Source organism: Salminus brasiliensis, chromosome 1 (assembly GCF_030463535.1).
Source record: "Salminus brasiliensis chromosome 1, fSalBra1.hap2, whole genome shotgun sequence".
Taxonomy (NCBI): Eukaryota; Metazoa; Chordata; class Actinopteri; order Characiformes; family Bryconidae; genus Salminus; species Salminus brasiliensis.
Genome location: NC_132878.1, coordinates 80603386 through 80626597, shown reverse-complemented (window position 1 = coordinate 80626597; position 23212 = coordinate 80603386). Strand labels below are relative to the sequence as shown.

Here is a 23212-nt window from a genome sequence, read left to right as displayed (position 1 = left end):
TCAAAAATGTTCCACAATTTTCCCCTTTTCCTAAAGGGAGCAGATCAACTGAGACATGTTTGCTATATGTTTATTTCTTTGAAGCTACATAAACAAGGGGAATTCAAAGGTTCGATGCAGAGGTAGTGCTACTACAGAACCATTACACCTCAAACCCAGAAACATTTGAATGCTTAAATGCTTTTTGCCTGGTTAAAGGTTTCTTCACACTGGTGGAAAAATGTTTGTAGTTTTATAAAGTACCAACAAGACTATTATAAGCCCCTTTTAGACATGCAGTGTAAACCAGAACCTTTCCAGACTTTACCCAGAGGAACTGTATGTATGAGAATGCAAATGTACGGATCAGTTCTACCGGACCTTAGCCAGACTTTACCCTGCCAACCCCCTGGTGCAAAAAGCAGGTAATGTCAAAGTGAGCCCATGTGTGAACAGAGCAGGTAATTTCCCAGAGAATTCACAGTGGGTCATGTTGTGCTATACAGGCGCTGCCCCTTACCTACCACCCCTTACCTAAATCATGCAGGACATTTTTATGTACTGAGAACACATCTGACACAGAAAATCTCGGGCTTTGTGCTACATGTGTAAAAGGGCAACTCCGGATAATGTGTATGAGAATGTAATTAAGTAATTGAAGCTTTCAACCTTGCATGAGGGACCTGCGTGAGTGAAGGGAAATATGAAGTGAAAAGATTTAAGAGCATTGCATTTTGGGTATTGTAGTGAATTAACCGATCAAAGCTGTGTTTTATCGTAGGCTCTGTCATTTTCTGTTGTTAAAGTGATTTTTTTAGGCAAAATTACTCAAGAATTCACATCTAATGTGTAAAGCTGTAGAACATGCCCATTTTTTTTGCATAGTTCTGTTGCTTATTTAGACATTATACAGATTTTTGTAAATGAGCACAGTTCTGATTGGGTTCCTTGTATTGTGCCTCATTCAAAAGGCAGTATGGGCTGAAACACTCTTTATACTGTAGCTTGTGAATGGGTGGAGCCAAACGGCTGTAGTTAGAATAGTAGAAAATCTAATTATCTAACCTAATTCTGCTAAATTTTGAGACATCAAAAAAAAATAAAAAAATATGAGCTGGTCTGTATATGGAATTAGTAGTTTATATATTGTTCTTTGTGAGGAAAATTATATGGTCCATGATATGGTCCCTTTAACAACTCAACATGATTTGAAGTTAATGTGTGATGATTTAGGCGTGCAGTTTGTGATAATGAAAATATTGTTTCCACCCAGTAGGTTGTCTTCATTAATATTGTATTCCATTATCACAGATTAACAGCACAGTTTGAATCCCTGCGGTTCACTTGAATTCTGCAATTCTACAGTTTGCAAAAACTGGTGCAGTATTAACCTCATTACTTCTTAGCTACATTAGCCATGAAGCTTCAGTGCAAAACCAAAAGAGCAAACACTGAAACACTAACATGCCCGGTCTAACTGACCACATTTGGGATAAAGGAAAAATTGTGTACATTTTTTTTTATCAAACTACTGTTTAAGTCACCTGGGCACTCAATGAATGTTTGTACAAGGCTCAATGAATGTTTGTACAAGGCTAAAGTGTCAAAAATGTCCTTCGTCGCCACGTTTACAAATGATCCAGAACAGTGTCACTGAAAGATGACTTGATGTGTTTAGGGTCAGCCAGTCTTCCAGGGATGCTAATTGGGTCGGAAAAGAATCTATCTGAGTGCTGACATCTCAGTGGCTCCCCAGGGTGTAATAAAAAGCTATGGCTCAGCAGTTACCATATGTCTAATCAGACCAGGCTTAGACAGGGCCAGTAAGGTCAGTCTGGAGATTAGGCAGTTAGCCTGGTTTGGCATGACACCAACGGGACTAACCTTTTCATAATAGGTGACTTCGTACTCCACCACCGTCCCATCGGAAGGCTCCGGAGCCTGCCAGGCCAATGTGATGCTGTCCCGGCTCCTCCTCTCCTTAACTATCACATTCACTGAGAGAGAGACAGAGAGAAAGACACAGAGAGAGAGAGAAAGAGAGATTTAACAGTCAAATTAACGATCAAAAAACTTTAAATATACATGCATTAAGTAATTTGAAGGAAAAAGAAAAACAAGAAAAAAACTATTAAAATCAAACTCAGTATTAGAGAGAGAGAGAGAGAAAGAGAGAGATGAGAGGGAGGAAAAGAGAGATGGATTGAGATTGATCTGCATCGTAGAGGAAGAGGATTAATTGTGCTTCTAATTAAAGAGCATGAAGGGCTGTGTGAGGGAGGAGGTTTTGGAGGTGATGAATTATGCAGTGTGTGTAGTAAGTGATGGTGCAGGGACGTCAGCACACCAAACAGTGGATCTACACACACACACACACACACACACACATACACACACACTCTACACTGCTGACAGCATGGCAGAGTGTGTCAGCAGCCTTCAGAACACAGCAGCAACACAAGGGCAATACCACAGCCCTGACAGAGAAAGAGAGAAAGAGAAAGAGAGAGAGAGAGAGAGAGAGAGAGAGAGAGAGAGAGAGAGAGAGAGAGAGAGAATAAAATAGAGAGAGGAAAAGAAGGAGAATGGGAGAGAGGGGGAATGAGAGAGAGGAAGAAGAGAGAATAACAGAGAGAGAGACAGAGAGAGATAATAAAAGAAACAGGGGGAAAGGAGAATGAGAGAGAGGCGAGGGAATGGGATTTAAAGCGAGAGGAAGAGAGAACCATAGAGTGGAAAAGGAAAAGAAGGAGAATGGGCATGAAAGAAGGGGAAGAGAAGGGGCAAAGGGGAAGGATAGAGAGAGTGCATGTGAGAGTGCAAGTGTGAAGGAGAAAGAAGAGAGGTTAGATGAGGGTTAGAGAAAAGGAGAGAGCGAAAAAAGGACCGATCCACTGACGGAGACACACACACACACACACACACACACACGCAGGGTGAAGTGTTAATGAAGGTGTCAGCGAGTGAGGACTGGTACAAACGAGGCCCTCCTGTTTTGGGCCCGCACACAGAGTGATGAACAGAGCCACTGACGTTCTATCCTTAATGAGCCTGACTGAGAGAGAGAGGGCGAGGGAGAGAGAGAGAGAGGTTCTACAGTTCTGTAAACCTTGCTCTGATGCTGCAGACATGTTGCCCTTGTCTAAACCCCCTACTGTCACACCACACAAGCAATTACATACCCAGGTAAACAAATAACCACACAGCTCCACTCTTACACCAACACACACTCACAGATGGACAAGTACACATTAATTTTGCAAGAGCCCGGTCTTTGCTAGAGAAGGGCACAGGCGCTGAGGGTTTAAACATCTGGGGCAGAAACCGAAACACAAAAAGCTTCCAGCATTGTCAAATCTAATGAACACAGAGTAAACCAGAGAATGCCTGCATAGTGTGAGTGCTGAGAAAGAGCGGGGCATAAACACAGCGCTGGAGTCTACCATACTGTACGTCCATAAATACAGCTGACCCTTTTTTCATTTATTTAGATACATAAAGCCTGCTGTCCTTTATTGGGTGAGCACTTCATGATATAGTATTAAATGTTATATAGAAAATCATACAAGGCAATCTGGTCAGTTTGCTGTCGCTGATCTGGGAGGAAAAAAACTGTCATCATCTGGGGCACAACCAAGACTGGACAGTCAGTCCTGGGCCTTGAACCCACTACATTCTAGATGCTGGCTTTCCTCTCTTACCACTAACTTGCCACATTGCCACATTGTACATTAATGTAAACGGTATATTACCAAGCAATTTATTAGGAACATCTAAATAAATGGCCATGAAAGCCCTTAACTGTGTTAACTGTGTTAGGATTAACTGCGGTCATGAAGGGATGCACATGGTCAGCAACTATGACTTTGCGAAGTGCAGACCACGATTGACTGAGGCAAGGAGGAGAACTCAGAAAGAAAGGGGCTTTGAGCTGATGGGACCTGAAGCCAGACCCCCCATGCCGGACAGAGGATGGATAAAATTGTACCATCGGGAGGAGCAGGGGTGCAAATTTTGTCACAAGTAGGAGAGGGGAGAGGAGCAGCTATATAGCGTGTAGTAATGAAGTAATGAAATGAACTAAATTTTTTGTTATTTAGAAACATTCCTCACACCATTACACCACCTCCACCAGCCTGGACTGTTCATACAAGACAGGCTGGTTTCATGAATTCAAGCTGTTGGTGCCAAATTCTGACCCTATCATCTGTGAGCCTCAGCAGAAATCAAGATTCATCAGACCAAGCAAGGTTTTTCCAGTCTTCAGCTGTCCTGTTTTGGTGAGCACATTGCAGCCTCAGCTTTGTGTTCTTGGCTGACAGAAGTGTAGCCTAAAGTGTTTTACTGTGAGATGCTTTTCTGCTCATCACAACTGTAGAGAGTGGTCATCTGAGTTACTGTAGCCTTTCTGTTAGTTCAGACCAGTCTGCCCCTTCCCCACTGAACTCTTCTGCTTTCAGAACTATTTTTATTATATTGTCACTGTCCAATAAAAAAAAACATGTATCTCTGAAATGGTGACTTTACAGGAGAAGCCAAAACTGTGCTTAACTTTGAATGGAAGTCACTGTAAAATACAAGTTTATTCCAAATAATTTAGAGCATTTCTATTGGTCTGTTCATCCTATATTATTGGTACAGTGTGCAAAGCATCTACAGGGTTCATAACCCTGGAGAAAACTAAACATGGACAAAAATGGAGATGCATGTTTTTCATTGGACAGCAGCTATATGCTGTATATACACACATATGAATATGCGTATGAATAGATTTATGTGTATGTATATGTGATGCTTGCTTTTTGCAGGATCATTTTCACAGCTTTATGTGCTTTAAGTAATGGATCTTATTTCGATCGTGTCCTTGGGTGATTAAAGATACATATACCGAAAACAAACACACGCTTGGCTGCTCTCGGAGCTGTCTGCTGAATATTTTAACGGTACACACGAGAGGCCGTACACTCGGAGCGCCGGCACGGCCGCCATCGCTCATTCCTCCCTCCATCCACGCCTCCGGTGGCGTTTCCACGGTAACGGCAGTGTCGGCTCTCATAAACGCGAGAGGCTGTTGATGTGAGTGTCCTGGTCCAGTGCGCTCTCTCTCCGGACCCTCATTGTGCCTCCATCTCTCTCTCTCACTCTCTCGCCCTCCCTCTCTCTTTCTCACTTTCTTTTCTACTTCCTGACACTTTCCCTCTCTCCTTGTTTTTCTCTCTCTCACTCACACACTCACACAAACAGGCTTTCACTTGTACAACGTCTTTCTCGCACTCTCACTTCTTCTTTCTCCTTCTCTCTTCTTCTTTCTCCTTCACACTTTCATTCTTTCTTTTTCCTTGGAAATGGTTCCTTTTGCCAGCAGCAAATGCAGCACCATTGTAAGGGACAGCATTTGTGATTCAATTAAACAATTTCTTGAATTAATGTCACACTCTGCTCAACACTTTGCAACAGCGGTCACTTTCGGACACATGTGACAAAGTATGGGTAGTACATGCCTTCTGGGATACATAATTTGTGCACTACTAGGCACTGGACACATCATTTTTGCACTGCATCCTCCCACACTAATACACTAATGCATGAATCAGTTATATGAAAGTTATAATGAGCTGTTATATTAATCACTTACCTACTAGGGATGCATAATTATATAATGGAATCGTGCTAATTAGTTAAAAAAAAGGTGATCAGCATTGGATAGATGTTTAGATCTGATTAATATTTTATGCTGATATTTAATGATGTATTTATTGAAGTCTAGGGGCCACATTACAGAAATATTTAAACGCTTGTCCTATCTCTTTAGTCTCCATGACAACTCCCTGTCAAGCCAGTCCAATACAGTACTAAAAAAGATTTCTTTGACTCGTAACAATAGTGTAAATCTTTATAGTGCTGTATAAATCAACTTCAACAGGGTCTTGAAAATGAATTAGAAATCTCTGATTAACAAAAGCATTCAGACCCTTTATTCAATACTTTGTAGAAACTCCATTGGCAGCAATTATAACAGCAATTACAAGTCTTCTTAGATACATCTATACAAGCTTTGGCCAGTTTATTCCATTCTTCATGGAAGATCCTCTCAAACACCATCAGATAGGAGGGCGAGCTGTCTGTAAACTGCTATCTCCTGATCTATATACAGATGTTTGATAGGATTTAAGTCTTGATTTTAGCTCGGCCACTCATGTACATTTAGACACCTGCCTCAAAGCCAGTCCAGTGCTATATTGGATGTACTTCGGGTCAATCATTGTTGTGCTGAAAGATGAACTGTCGATCCAGTCCAATTTTGTAGTCTGCACTGCAGCAAAGATTGAATTGCATTTGGTGACAAGAGCATCCCTAACTCATCCCAAAAGAATTGCATCATCATTCCACAGTTCCACTGCCCCACAGCTCCCCTCTGCTGGGGGCTTTATACCCCTCCAGCCCACGTCTAACATTAGGCATGGTGCTAATATGTCAATGTTTATGTGCTCCAGAGAGTCCTATTCTATTGGCAACACTTCTTTACAGGGGCAAGTGGACAAGCTGTGTGTGTGCATTTGCACATCCGTGTCAGCAATGGGTGCATTCATTAAAAGGGGTTTCCACAAACATTTGGACATATAGTGTATATGTAATAGTGACTAACCCACAATTCCTGTGCTATTATTAAGCACAGTCTTTATTGTCTATAGTCCACTACTACTACACTACACTAGCTTATCCAGTCCCATGTCTGTATTCTGTGTATTGTCTTGAATCATTCTGAATTGCAACAAAACAATAGACGTCGATCATACGTAGCTCTGGCTAAATCAAATGTTCCCGCAGGCGAGGGCAGCCCTTATCCCTCCTCCGCACCCCAGTAGCCCCTAAAGCCCACTGGGCCTGGGCGGGGAGGTCATGAGAGGGCTACGAGAGCCCCCTTTAAGCACAGTACGAGCTGAAGTGGAGGATTAGCCTTGACTGAAACCCTCCCTGCAGCTGAAGAGTGAGGCTGCAATCAGAAAGAGAGAGGAGGCTGACTCACATCTGCTCACTGCACATAACCGCAAGCCCTCTAACGCACTGAAAGCACACACCCACTTCACATTTCTGACCCTCTTATGGATAAATCATCATGACAGAGCTAAAAAAATATTTTCTCTATTCAATAAATATGTCCTTGTAAAGTCTCCGACAGTGAGGTTTATGGCTTGCTAATGCATACTTCCCTACCCTCATGCTAGCATATGTGAATGTTCATATGAGGCTACATTCACATTTACAAGCCTGATTGCTCAATTCTGATGATTCGCTCTTCGACTGCCTTACATCTTTGATGGTACAGGTGAGCCATAATGAGAATCTTTAAGTTGTTTATTACAATATATAATATTGTAATTATAAATGGACCAATAGAAACGCTCCAAAATTACAAAAATACAATCATTTTACTTTGACCTCCATTGAGAGCTGAGAAGGTTATGTCCTTCTTCTGTCAAGTAACCACAGTGGCAAGGTTTATGACAGTTTGTGATAGACTGTTATTAATAATAATTGCTACATATAGATATCCATATACATATCCATATAATTGCCTCATTTTAGCATTTGGAAAGGGAAATAAGACTTTCTGGGAAGAACTGCCTTCAAAACTGACACAGGCAACTTAAAAGCTGGTACATAAAGAACACTCGACCAGGCACAGAAGACTGATTTAGTTTTCAGTTTTAGCCAGTGCTCTACAGCTGTCTCTCTGTTGTCAGAAGATTTTATGCTTTGGGTCTAAGAAAGTAAAATTGATTAAATCAGTGGATGCAGTCATGAGATCTTTGTACTGACATATTTTAAAATAAGCTTGTTTTATACCAAAGGCCGAGGCAGCAAAGCAGAAAAAGAGCGACAAACACTGTAGGAGTATTTTATTCAGCTTCTAGTGGGATGCAGCTCACTGTAAACTTGAGTAGCTTTACAGTTTTTACCTTTCAGGTTTAGAATATGATGTCCCAATATTTTTGTCCATACAGTGTACCTTTTTCTGAGAGTATAACATCACTGTTTTGCTTGATATTATACTTTTTCCAACCACTACTTGAAAATTCACACCCTTATTTGTAAGTATGAACAAACCTCTGTTCTGAAAGCACCCGCATGTGCAAATTTTATTTTTAGTCGCTGCTGAAACACTGTCAATACTAGACTAGATGACAACTGTGAAATGCACAGGAGAAGTGAAGTGTGATGTAAAAAAATAAAAACACCTCAAACAAACAACAACAAAAACCTACCATGACTACACCATAATATAGGAATGTAGGCTTATATAGTATAAGCAGAGGAAAGTGTTTGTGTGGATGACTCACCTGTCTGGCTGGTGGTGACGTTAACGGAAACTAGGTGGCGTGGGCTGGGGCTGAGGTCAGATACTCCATTCAGGGCCTCAATGCTGAAGGTGTAGTTGGTCCGAGGCTGGAGCTCTGTCACCAGAACTCTGGGGTGCGCCAGGCCAAACTGCCGGGGGTTAAAGTGGGGTCCGCTCCCACAGGGTACGCACCTCTCTCCTGCCCCGCTGGCTCCAGAGGCCGCCTCGCCTGAGCACTTCCTGCAGTGGACACTATAGGTGACATCCCCTCTCCCACCACTGTCCCGTGGCGGGCTCCACTCCAAGGTCACCGCAGTCTCGTTCACCGTGGAGATGGGGTTGCCTGGTGCGGATGGAGGTCCTGATATACACAGATAAACACTCTAAATTACAAGTGAACAAGCAATGTCATTGTGAGACAAAAATCTAATCAACATCTGGAATGTAGTCAGTCAGCAAAGACATACATGCTGTACAACGTTTGCTTTCTTACTTTTGCACTAAAGACACAAGGCTAGCTAACAATGTAGCTAACAAGTAGTGGAAGCTTAGAGCACAGCAATTAGAACTGAGCAAACTGCATGCCATCTCTATTTTGCCTTCAACAGAGTTATTACACATAATTCATTCTGTATATTACATTATATTAATGCAATTACTGCACTGCAATCACTTTTTCTAGTACTTCTTGTTTATATAATTGGGTTATATTTGCCACTTCTTATTACTATTTTAAGTGCCTTTATTATGCTGCTCTCTTGTTTGATTTTGCTGCTGTAAAAACTGACTTTCCCCATGGGATAAATAAAGTGATCTATCTATCTAAAGGTCTAATAATGGTAATGTTGCTAACAATGTCAATAGCCACCAGTTAGCATTATGACAGTGGCACTACGCTAATTTAACAACCGGCTTGCTTGTTTACTGAATGTTCAGGTTATCCCATTATGTAATCTCAAGTGGACTTTAAGAAGCGACTGTTGTGACCTAGCATCCATAAGATGAAATGTGTCTGCTATGTAGTGCATTTGCCTTATTCCATGTAAGTTACTGACACATAGACTGGATTTACTAAGGCTTATTAACACTGACTTTAATGAATGGGAGAAGCTTGTCCTGTTTTTGCTGCTCAAATGGCTGCCTTTGTTCATGCTTTTTGACAGAGGAAAGAGAAAGTTTTACATCCCATTTGTATATTTTCGATGGGGAAAATATAATTATAATCATCCTTAAAGTAAAAACTTTTTTTTTAAGAAATTCAAGCTAAAACATTTTAGTAGAACAAGGTTGTGCACTGCTATTTCCCAATACACTAAAAGTGCCTTCAGTGTCTTTTCAGCTTTCTTTCTATAACTATTGCTATTCTTTTGGCTGTATAAAATCTACTCCTTACTTGGTGCATGTTGTGCATGCTTCTGTTGCAGGAATGTTGTCAAATCTTTGACACTTTTGCGTGCGGCTAAGAGCTCACATTCAACACAAGTTCAATGTCATACAGTTCAAAACACTTTCCAAATACACTTGGCACAGAACTCAACCTCAATAAAAACATACATTGAAAATATCAGACCTGAAATGACTGCATAGATCTGAAAATAATGGCATGCATAGAAATGCATAGAATTGCATTCCTGATATGTGAAGCTGAGACTAACTGAGTGACCTGACTGGCTGATAAACAAACGAAATAACTTGATTAACTGACAGACTAAGAGGCTAACTGATTACTAAGGAATGCACTGAGTGACTAGCAAACTAACTGATTAACAAACAAATTAAGTGAGTGACTGACACAATAATATATTAACAAACTAACTAAGTAACCAATTAACTAACAGAATGACGGGCAAACAAAATAACAGATAACCAACCGACTGATGGGCAAACTAAATAAATAACTCATTGGCTGACTACATGCTTAACTACCAACTGATTGACTCAATAACTAGCTAACTAAATAACTGCTTAACTAATTGACTGACTAACTGTCAGCCTGCTGCACTGTTACAGCCTTAATTTCTTCCCATGTTTGTGTCTGAACCAGTGTGAATTCGACTGCTTACTGAAAAACAAACAGCAGGCCCTGAGCACTCAGGAGAAACACCAAAACAAGCCTGACGTGAGTTAACTTACTTGTGCAGGCCATGGAGCGAGGGTCAGTCTCAGCTCTGTAGAAGCCCCTCTCACACACACACACTCGGAGGCCTTGTCCTGATGAGAGTAACTGTGTGGGGGACACTTCACACAGTAGGCATCCATGGCGGAGGCCTTGTAGAAGCCAGAACGACAGGCTGCGAGGAAACGGAAAACAAAGAGTTGTCCGTCAGCAATGTGGGCACTTACACAATTTTAACTGCAGGAAAAAACACACACACACACACACACACACACACACAACAAAGTCCACACAAACACATACTGACTGATGATGCAGAGTGCTTCGGATCGGGATGAACTGCAATGAACTGTAAAGAAAGAAAGCTAGCCAGGCCTAAATAGGGACTGCAGAGACCCAAACGTTGCTCAGATCTAATGTGAGGGAGGCTCTCCGCTCAGTTCTCATCTAGTTGTGCAGCGAGGCATAGCTAACGGTCGGCTACGGGACGAGATGGAGGCAGGCACGTGCCGATAGAGTGCCCGTGTTTATGTGAGGTGGGCTTGGGTTAAGTGTGTCCTCACTGATTGGCCTATGTGTGTGTGTGTGTGTGAGTGAGTGAGAGAGTGTGTAGCATGAGATTGTGTGTGTGTGTGTGTGTCTGTGCATTAGAGCGCAGCACCTCCGGGACGGCACGCCAGACTCCCATATTGCCCGCAAAACTAAAAGCAAACCCTTTATTTTTGCAAACACGTCTCAAACATGTCACTTCTCATCAAGCACAGCATGCTGCTTCCACTGTAGCTGCCTCCCTTTTTCCAGGGGCCAGGCACTGTTCTGCCGGCACCTCTAATGGACAGGCGAGTGGTGACGCATTCGGCGCTCCCTTCACTCCACAGCTCGGTTGGGTCACCTTGGCCCACTGGCGAGATTCTCCACGTTTCTTAACCTCATATACACAACACTGTCCTCAAGCTTGTGCTGTGGTTAAGGTGAAATGTCACCACACTAACAACCACACATACAAAACCTTTATCATAAGTAAACTTACCAAGGTCTTACTACGGCCTAAGCAGCCTTGCTGCTGGCTCTCAGTAGACACCAGATATGCAATATGAAATTCGGAATGATACAAGGTAATGATAACGCTATCTTTATGATCTTAATGATCTGAAGGGGTTAATGGGCTTAGCCGGATCCCTGTATTACTATTACATTAGTCAATGATTATCGGAAAAATTCGAGAAAGGTCAAGCATACTTGAGGATATACTACATACTACAAGGATATTTGAGTAGGGGCAATCTCTTCCTACCATTGCCCATCAAGTGGGGGTCTGGCCTTCTAGCTCAAAGCAAAAGTTCTCATAGTTCTCATCTTTCTACAGCTACATGTTGAAGTCATGGCCTGAACTCAGAAATACATGTTTGACCTTAATAAGGTTGGAAAGACAGATTGAATTGATTCTCTTATTTACAGTTGTGTGTCCAGAATGATTCGAGTCTGTTCTTGCCTTTGCTGACCTTTAGCTTGGATTGCTTTACCATGACAAGCTCTTAATGTTCTTCAACTTCTGAAATGTGTTAAAGTGCCTTCATTGATGTCCTGGCCCTCATTTATTGTCCTGTGTTTCTCCTACCACATCCATAAGTTATATTAATCTGTCCATTTATCCAGACAATCTTTCCTTCAGTGAACAGAGTGATGTGTAGCCACGGCAACAGCAAGACACAAAGAATTTTTCCTTTGGCACTACTTAACCTCGATAGGCTGCCAAAATATAAAGGGGTCATCAAATAGATTTGTCCAAATTCTCACAGAGCAAATACAATTTAGGGAGGGTCCTAAGTAGGGCTGGGCGAAATGGTAAAAATACTATAAATATCACAACATTTAAAGACATTTTTCATAATACACAATATTTATCATGGTACATGTAAAACATCAGTAAAGCCGATTCTTTTAAACTACTATTCAGAGACTCTCCTGTACTAAATACAGTGATTTTTATTCAACATCTGCTGAACTTCTAACAGTCTGCTGAACTTCTAATCACACTGTTCGTAATGAAACCTGCAGCAGATCAGTATTTATTAAGAACTAACAATATCCTCAATATGCATATTGTTTTCACAATAACAAAATTAATCACAATACGATAAGATTGCATTTCTAGAGATAAAATAGATCCACATCATTTTAATTGAACTGAAAAAAGGTCTGGAGAATGGGCTTGGGCCAGAGATGCTTGATGATCCCAGTCACTATGTGATGATCCCAGGCCTAAAAGCAGGATAAACAAGCATGAACAGCAAGCCTGAACTACTTTAAGGTTTATGGTGACAGCACTGAAACACATGTGTTATGACTATGCTTACTTAGGCCTGGTCTTAGCTATAAACAAACAGCCATCAAATACTACAAAGTCTTGGTCTTGATTCAGACTCAAATACTACAGTGCACATATTGACTCAAACTCAAATACTACCTTATCTTGGTCTTCACTCAAATACTATAAAGTCTTGGTCCTGATTCAGACTTAAATATTACAAAGTCTTGGTCTTGATTCAAACTTAGATTCTACAAAGTCTTGGTCTTTCTTTTAACTCAAATACTACAAAGTATTGGCCTTACTTTTAACTGAAATAATACAAAGTCTTGGTCTTACTTTTAACTTAAATAATACAAAGTCTTGGTCTTACTTTTAACTGAAATAATACAAAGTCTTGGTCTTACTTTTAACTTAAATAATACAAAGTCTTGGTCTTACTTTTAACTCAGATATTACAAAGTCTTGGTCTTACTTTTAACTCAAAAATTACAGTCTTGGTCTTTTTTTAACTCAAATACTACAAAGTCTTGATCTTTCTTTTAACTCAAATACTACAAAGTCTTGGTCTTACTTTTAACTTAAATACTACAAAGTCTTGGTCTTTCTTTTAACTCAAATGCAACAGCGTTTTGGTCTTGTTTTTAATTACAATACTACAAAGTTTTGGTCTTGCTCGTAACTCAAATACTACTACACTCAAATACTACAGGTCTTGAGCTGCGTTTAAACTGTGCCCTATTCACAACCACAGAGCACTATTATAGAGAACATAATTCGACAAGGTAGCGAATGATTTTAGATATGTGGTTATGTGTGTGACCTCAATGCTGCGTGACAGTCTGAACTACAAGATTTTGGTCTTGAGTTGGTGACTCCATAAGGCCAGTCTTAGCCTTGTCTCTAGCTATCTATGCACTATTAAGAAAACAAACATATTTCATAGTACTTTAGCATGAGGACTTTATTAAAGATTAAAAACTATTCATTTTTTATGCTGTAATCTGGTCTGAGGTAGCAAAGACCACTACAAATGACACCACATTTACTGAGCAAACGGCTCTGTTTTATTGTCTGGTACTGTGATATTACACAGTTCATCACTCAGCAATGCAAAACATGTGCTCAGCACTGACTGGATTTTTTCCAGCCCTGAGTATTCTCCAGTAATTTGGGTAGTAAAAACCATTCAAAGTGGTGGAATTGTCAGCTACATTTACCAGCTAAATCTCCTGTCTCTTTCAATGAATATTTTTTTTGTAATTGTAAACACACTTTTTCTGTACAAGACATAGTTATCTTTCTCCTACTTAGCACATTTACACACACACACACACACACACTCACACACACACACATTTTTATCCCTCGTGCCTATACTGATGCTTTTGCAAAAACTTTCTGCTAACAGTCTTACTGTAACATAAATCCGCAATATGAGAACGTGAATGCTTGCTGACCTAAATAGTTTCAAGCCAGTACCTAGCTCTCCAGGCAGCAATGTAAAGTTATGCTAAGTCGTAGTTCTCCCAGCGGTAACATAAAGAAAGCAAGGATTAAAACACTAGCTCACAGGCCTTGGTTAGCAATCAATGCTACATTAGCTAGTGTAGTTCATTATGGCATCTGTACCAGTGAACCATGGTGGTCAAAGTGTGTGATGAAGGATGACACAAGTGTTAGTGTCGAGCTGGAGCCAAATCGTAGGAGCTGTGTGGGTCTGTTTAGATGTTTTAGTCTTTTAACAGGACAAAAATCTTCTAACTTTGTAGCAAAGCCAAACCAAGGCCAACCAATAATATCAGGAGCTACATGGGCTGACTTTGCATATATCTTATTTCTTATATCTTCTTGATATATAGCCTATAATTCTATTGGGCATGCACTTATATATATATATATACATATATATATATATATATATATATATATATATATATATATATATATATATATATATATGTGTGTGTGTGTGTGTGTGTGTGTGAGTGTGTGTGTGTGTGTGTGTCCTGACACTGTATAAAAACAAGTGTGAGTGTGTGTGTGTGTGTGTGTGTGTGTGTGTATGTGCGTGTTGCGGTTTTCCAACTCCTCGCTTCTCGCTGCCAAATCTGACAGACTTTAGAAAGCTTGGCCTCTCGTGGAACCCCACCAGTCTGACGTGCCAAAGCCGGCGCCTCGGCAACAAGGCCAGCTCTATACGCTCCCGTTAGCTGCTAACTATAGAACAAGGGAAGAAAAGAAAACAGCGGCATGAAAAAAGGGTCCTGGAGAATCGGCCTGACCCTGAGCTGAGTGTAAAGAAATGCCTTCATACTTAGGCAGCATTTTCTAAGTGTGGCAATCACGGAAGGTCTACAAAAACAGAAATGGTCTAAAAAGAGAGGCTATGACAGGGGGCTGCTTCACATTTTCCTAGAGAGGATTTAAGCCCTTTTTTTTCAGCTATTCCAAGAGCACCTTGTTGAGTTTGGACGAGTTGAGGTCCTCATCGCACAAAGCAAGAATGCAGGGTTGTGGGTGCCACATTCATCTTGCCAAGTGGCAAAAAGTCAGTGCTAATTATGATGGGAATACACCTATTCTGTTAAAAATAAGACTGCTAGAAAGGACTCTTTGGAGTGATAACACAGATGAATCACTTTTGGATCTGCAATCAATTGTTATAACCAGTGGATTCTTAACCTTAAGGCAGATGCAAAACAAAGTGACTTCACAGTTTTTTAGATTTTTATTTAGTTTGAATCTTAAATTATCATTCTGAACAAGAATATATATTAATAGGAATATGTCACAAATCATTAATGCATTATCATTACTCTGATTAATCAAATAATTCTAAGCTTACCAATTCCAGCTACACTGTGAATGAGCCTCTGAATGGATTGTTGGTAAGTTTAAAGACCTTTCATATAATATAATGGTTCTTTACCAATTAAGCATTTTTCATAGAACCAAAGAACCATTTAAGAGCTTTTAGAACATAGCATATAGCTTTTTCAGAATATAGCATAGAAATCAATAGACAGCAATAGACAACATCATCCTTTTCTGACCTCCTATCCTCGAGAGTGCTGCATCGACCTGAGAGCCAAGTTTCAATCAGGCCAATGAGGGAACAATAAAAGGAACACGTCTTGACTAGATGTGAGATGGCTTACTTATCAAATATTTAGATGCCTGTGGTTGGTGCCTCTTTGATCGATGTAATCAATAGATTTTTAACGTATGATATCTGAGGTGGAGGAGATTGCAAACCTGGCTTGGGAATGGAAAGAGAGAGAGTTTGTATTTGTGGGTAATGAAGAAAGACACTGAAGCGAGTGAGTGAGTTTAATGCCTGCTCCGTTGGGATGAATGGCTGCGGGTGTAATTCTCATTCAGTCCGCGGCCTCTAGTCCATAATGAATGAGGCAGATCAATAGACATCAACCTGCCACCTTGACTGCTAGTCAGCAGAGAGGATTCCCCGTCATAAAGCTACAAATTGACCATACGCCCTGATGCCCAACCGATGTGATACTGGCCTAACTTGAAGCGTATGGAATACAATTTACAATACAAAAGAGGTTGAAAAGAATGTGCTAATCAACAGAAATCAATACAAAAATTCTATTACTGCTAACCAACTCTAGAAGTCAAGAGTCAATCAAATTGTTTTTGTAAATAAATGCTTACACTCTTCTCTCAACCCAATTAAACCAAATCTGGGTCTTCATTACGGTATTGCCGACTCGTTAATGTGGTTTAGGGCACTGTATGACTTACTGTGAACTATAAAAATGAGCAAAACCTCACTGTGTAGCTGAATGTATGGAGAGCCCTTCTAGGTAATAGGTATGGTGCTGAATACTGACTCCTCTATGCGTATTCACACATCTCACAGGCTTGTTGATGCCACAGTAAGTATAACTACCGTTTAAGAAATGTTAAGTTAGACAGTGTCAATGACAACTGAGAATCTGTATCCTATCATCCAGTAAAGCTCTATTTACATGAAACTATTGAAGTATCAGCTGATATTATCAGTTATCTGAATTGAGTATCCTTAAAATCAATATTCTTAATAAAATATTCATATTGATCAGGTCTTTCCTTCAGTGCAATGGAAGAAAATAAGACCTCCATATACAATGGGAATTAAAAAGGCCGCCTAGACAGGTAATGTGCAGTCCCTTATTATGTGTGCTCTTTTGCTGCAGAGAGGATAAAGGGGCATTCTCACCACATGAGAAAGACAGTGTCCTCTCCAGAGGGAGAGGGGGGAGAGCGAGAGAGCAGCGACGGCTGTGCTTTTAGTGATTCACGCGCTTCAATTTTACAACATCACAAGCTAATTCAAAATGGACTGGAGAGGGCTAAGGTGGAGAGGGCAGCGGGTTTGGAATGGCGGGCTCTGGCCCCACCAAAGCAGGCTGCTCTCCTTCCCCCCTGAAAGAGGCTTATGTAATTGTGTCCATGGCAACATAATTCCAAAATGCACCCTCTTTGTTGGATGCGAATCTGGGCGCATTCTTTAGGGAATTCGAAGTAAAATCACGGCGGCCTCATAGGGTCCATAGAGCTGTGTACAGGGCTACACACAATATACGGTATGTAAACTACATACGCAACTCATTTATGTCGCTCAGTTACGTAATTGTTGATCAGAAAATGCATAAACATAGTTTCCAGCCAAGACAGATGTGCATACTCTTACTCAAATAAAGGTGGCATATTGTGCCTTAACCACACAGTCACAAAAACCACACCACACAAAAAGATGTCACAGCAATCCATGAACGAGAGTCCTAGAGAGTAAATTTGGACCCACTCTCATCTATTAGCTGATGTGGAAGACTTGGCAGTTAGCTAAACAGCATGATCAGCTGTCCAATGACATGTTGGACTGGCAGCCTCGTGTCCTAGCTAGGCCTAGAAGTCCTACCTAGCGGTGGGAATTAGCATTGATAAAGCTTGTCAGAAAACTTTTCATAATGTAAAGGTTTGCTAAACATTACACACTTATTTATTAAAATGGTTATTTACTGCCTGCTAAAACGTTCTTCATGTCCCAAAAAGGCTTATACTATAGCATTGTTGCAAAGAACCTGTTTTTGTTTGCATCTGGCACCTTTATTTTTAAGAATGTTATTTTTTTTAATGTGAAGAAAGTGAATTTATAATTAAACTAGTAAACAGTGAAAACAGAATCCCAAATTCATCAATGGCAACAACTGCACAGTAAATTTGCATCTACAAATGCCATGTTCATTTTTTTTTCCTTTTCATTTCTCCTGCCTAAGTTTGATCGATCTGGCACTGTTCCATCTCGGCTCCATTCATCTCTACATCAGTCCTTTCAACTCAAGCTCTTTTGCCAAACTCTCTCTCTTCCTTCCCTTTCCTTTTGCTCCTTTTGTGCCTACTGAACTCTGTTTCAAGAGTTGCGACCACTTCAAACGCTCCAAGATTGCGCTTTCCAGAAATGGAAATGCTCACATATAAATTCTTTTTGAGGTTTAATTCGCTGAATTTAAGACGCTTCTGGCAGCAGAAATCTGCTAATCAATGCACAGAAACCTCACACTAGTCAAGTTTCTATGTACGAATTTGCTACGAGTGAAGGCTGACGCCAAAGAAATGCTAATCATTGTTAGATAATCAATGCATTCAGATCAGGGATTGACTTATTGAAAAATGTTGTAGCTCATATCAATTATGTTTTATTTTATCTCAATTCTATCCCCATTACATGATGCTACCAGTGCACAAACTTCAACTGAGTCACATTAAGCCCAGCACTGCATCTTCTCAAACTGCTGCTACTACTGAACACGTTTGGAAAAGGGCACTACCCCGCACTGGCTAGCACTGCGTTGAGTGATGGGAGTTGGAGTGAAATTCCACCCAACTAGAGGAAGCAAGAGACAATGCTTCACTCAGGAGCCCTCAATACTGTTTTTAAGAGGCTAAACATTATTATTATTATTATAAATTTCAAGTAAACACCGTCTTTACTGAAAAAGTAAAGTTTTTTCCATTTCCAATTAATGTCTTGTTTTCAATTGTTCCATTAAAACAACAGAGACTCACAGCCTTAAATGCAATAACTAGTGGAAGGTACAGTTGCCATTTTGGTCTCTGTTAATTACTTCTTGTTTCTCATTAGTTCTTCAGTGGAACAACAGTCTAAAGTTTCACCATTATTCTGTCTGTGGAGAATAGTAATGAAACTAAGGTCAACTCTTGCAGTAGGGCTGCCTGACATGGACAATTCCAGCAATCTTTGCTTCATAGTGCAACAGGGATTGGCCTTGTCACCTAATAACATGAAGTGTTTACAGACTGACCTGCATTACTTTGACCAAGATTATTTACTTTTGTTTGGTTTACATCAATACCTTGATTCACCCACAGAAACACACCTGGAACTGTGAACACTCAGGATGCTCACAGAACACAGGTAACAACTTTGTGAATGTATAGAGGTTTCACAATGTCTGGATGTGTCTTCTACAGTCCTATAAGGAACACTTCACTTTTTCAGATCCACTCCTGTTGTTTGTTTTGCTTCAGGCCGTCTCAAGGTATTACTAAAGTAACCAAACTTTTACCTGAGTATGACTTTACGCTCCTCAACCAGCCTCTGGTGAAACCGTACTGAAATCCATCTTTAGCATAGGCTTGATATTTACTCAGACTGAAATTTAGCCTGGGCATACTGCCTTGGTCTACAAATCTATATCATCCAGCCTAACAAACAGTCCGATGGGTGTGGTACCACATACGCCCGCGAACACACGTTTTCTATTCTGCTGGCTCATGTGTAAATAGCGGCCTGCTAAGCTCTCTGACCTGCACATACGAATAAGTGTGGAGCGGCGCATTAGGGAAACTTTATCTCACCTGCAGGGCTGGAGGTATTCTGGTGATTACAGCACTACATTGATCTAGCATTCAGCTGTTCAGAGGACACCCAGCCATTAGGCAGCGAGGCATTGATTTTTAAGGAAGAAAATAAACATTGTACGCAGGCAAGCCACTAAGAGAATAGGCTGGGAGGCAACAGAGCTAGCTTTTTTCTTTTGGGAAAGCACTAAGGGAGTGTGGCTAGAGGGGCATCCACATACAGACACACAAACATGTGCACACAACACTTAAATACACTTATAAAATGTCAGAACATGGGGTCATACACATATGGGGTCCCATATTGATTACATTGTTTATATGCTACTGCACATTCAGTATGTAATAATACTACCTTGCATATTGATTACACTGTTTATATGCTACTGCACATTCAGTATGTAATAATACTACCTTGCATATTGATTACACTGTTTATATGCTACTGCACATTCAGTAAGTAATAATACTACCTTGCATATTGATTACATTGTTTATATGCTACTGCACATTCAGTATGTAATAATACTACCTTGCATATTGATTACACTGTTTATATGCTACTGCACATTCAGTATGTAATAATACTACCTTGCATATTGATTACATTGTTTATATGCTACTGCACATTCAGTATGTAATAATACTACCTTGCATATTGATTACACTGTTTATATGCTACTGCACATTCAGTAAGTAATAATACTACCTTGCATATTGATTACACTGTTTATATGCTACTGCACATTCAGTATGTAATAATACTACCTTGCATATTGATTACACTGTTTATATGCTACTGCACATACAGTATGTAATAAGACTACCTTGCATATTAATTGCACTGTTTATATGTAACTGTACAACTGTAATTACAACTGCATTATTTATATTGTCACTGTCCTACAAACACGTCCATTGACTTCAATTGAAATGTATGTTTTTTTTCCTTCTACTGTATGCTCCGTAACTTTATGTGGTCTGAGTTGCTGTGGTTCCTAAATACTTCCAGTGTTTAATAGTACCACTCACAGTTGATGGTGGAATATCTAGGAGGGATGAAACTTAACCAACTGAACAACTTGTTGCAATGCTGATGCTGAAATTCAGTGAGCTCTTTAAAACGACCCATTCTTTCACTAATGTTTGTAAAGGCAGTCTGTAAGGTTGGGTGTTTGATTGAATAAACCTGTGGCAATGGGACCGAATGAAAAACATCATTTCATTTAATGCTTAAAAGATCTGTTCCCAATACTATACAATACAAGCATTAGCTAAATAGACAGTGATGCCATTACCGAGTCACGCTTGGGTTAGCAGTTAGTTAAGTTTTGCCAGTTACAATTATTTTCAAATGCTTATGTTAGGATTCCAAAAGCCAAACGTAAAGCCACACATAAATGACACTGCACACTAATACAGCTAATTAAGGACAAAGACGACGTGAAAATTCAAACTGCAGCTTTTTAATGGTTCCTCCCCTTGTACCGCATAGTGTTACACACTTTCTCAGTGATTCTGGCACATCAAATTATTATTATTATTACTATTAACAGCAGATTACATCTTGTTTCATTATCCAATGTACGCACACTACTGAAAGTGGTTGATACACTATGTATGGCCTCCATTAGAGCCATTTGCCATTTCAGTGAAAAAACACTGAAATGGCACTGAAATCTCTCAGAGAAAAAACACTGAAAAGAGAAAAAGCACTTTACCAAATTAGTCACTGTAGGTTGGGCGGGTCTATCAAGTCAGGAAACTTTTTTTTTTTTTTCCCTGAAGACCCGAACACACTTGCTCACTCACATGCCCACTCACAGCTCCAAGATTCCAGCTCAGGCACACAATAGCATTGTGTCTTTTTACTCGTAAGTTTTCTATATCTACCTCTATCCTTGAAAACTTCATATCCACTATCTCTCCTCTAAGCCCACTTATACCAAGGGCGCACTATCCTTCCAGTTAATCACGAAAGCAATTTTTGGGGTCTTTGTGGGGACGACAAATCTTGTAAGCCTCTAAACCCGAGGTCAAATCCGTCTCATTCTCCCAAGGCTATGGATACATCTTCACAACACACATACAGAAACGCCCAAGCATTCGCACACACACATACACACACATGCACACATACACACAACACCTCTTGCAGCTTGACACCTCCAAAGAGCCTGTCCAATTACGGTGGCTGCAGGAAGGAGAAGAACTGGGCTGGAGGGTTTAAACCTGTAGCTTGGGTGGGATTTCTGTGCTCAGTCTCAATCTGCTCTGAGTTTCCCTGGAGTGCCATTCCCTCGCCACTCACCATCCATCACGCACAGGGTGACAGCGCCAATCTCACCGGCTCCGCTACGCGCCTCACTGGGCTGCTCCATAAACCCACTCACAGCCATAATGGACGTCTCCTCGCGCTGGACACAAAATGTCCACCTGGACATCAGCACACGTTACCGGAAACTAAGCAGACAGCTCAATCGCAGCTCCTGTGATGAAGCGTTTATCGCTGACTTTCTATTCTTCCCCACGGAGCTTTCACTTCTGGAGCTTTCTCTTTTTTTTTTTAAATGAAACTTACGGACCATGAAACTTACTGCACTTTCACATGAATAAAATACAACACAGTTCACATGTTCAAAACAACACTTTCTTGTCAATTTGTCTATATCTGGGTTTGCCGATATCACAATTTTGACTTTGTTTAACCATTTATTACAGTTCACAATAGTTCTGGGGGCGATGTGACCTCGATTAACTCGATTAGTCCAGACTGGACAGGACAGAGTCACATGATTAAAAAATGGTAGTATGTTTTTAAGGGGACAGTAAAAGAACACACACAGAAAAACAATTAAAAAACAAATAATGAACATGGTGATAATTACCTTCTGCTCTGAATGTCGGTTTCTATTAATATTCCATTCATTTTCCAGCCCTATTTTCACAATACTGCTTGTTTAAAGCTAATATTCTGAATTAGAAGTGGACAATATTATATTGTTACCTAGATAAATTCTGTTATTTCTGTAAACAATCTATTTAATCTAATGTTTATGAGTATATTGTGGATATGGTTAGTGTTTAAAGAGTACTGACCAAAAACATATTTCACTGCAAAGAGCATAATTAGTCCTGTACATTAGATGTAGTGCAGCAAAATCATGTAAACATCAATCTACTAGTTTTTGACAGCAATGTTTCAAATCTGGCCCTACTACTGCTTTTTGTCTGTAATTCAAAATATGGTGATGCATATACTGTAAATTGTGAAAATGTTAATGTGGTTATACATTTACAGTATGTACATTAATGCGGTCATTAAACAAAATGTTAAAAAGCTACTCTTTACTTTGTTAGCCTACTTGTGAAAGCTTGCAACAGACATTTAAGTGCATTTTACTCTGTATGTTGAAGTTTACAGATTAGAGATTTTTACTCAGACAATCACAGTGTAGTGGGAGCTTGTGAAAGAAATGGTGTTCAAAACAAAATGATGTTTGGAGTGTTTGAAGATTTTAAAGTGTTCACATTAACATTACGGGGCTTGTTTAATATTGTAGTATTCCAGCACACA

At 40.1% G+C, this 23212-nt stretch overlaps 1 protein-coding gene across 1 annotated transcript in view; it reads right to left on the bottom strand.

Annotated features, from left to right (window-relative positions):
• Window positions 1–23212, bottom strand: part of ek1 (eph-like kinase 1) — a 106588-nt gene that overhangs the window by 43680 nt on the left and 39696 nt on the right. The window contains 4 exon segments of the mRNA XM_072690749.1: window positions 1864–1976; window positions 8322–8681; window positions 10454–10514; window positions 10517–10611. Coding sequence (XP_072546850.1) covers window positions 1864–1976; window positions 8322–8681; window positions 10454–10514; window positions 10517–10611 — 629 coding nt within the window.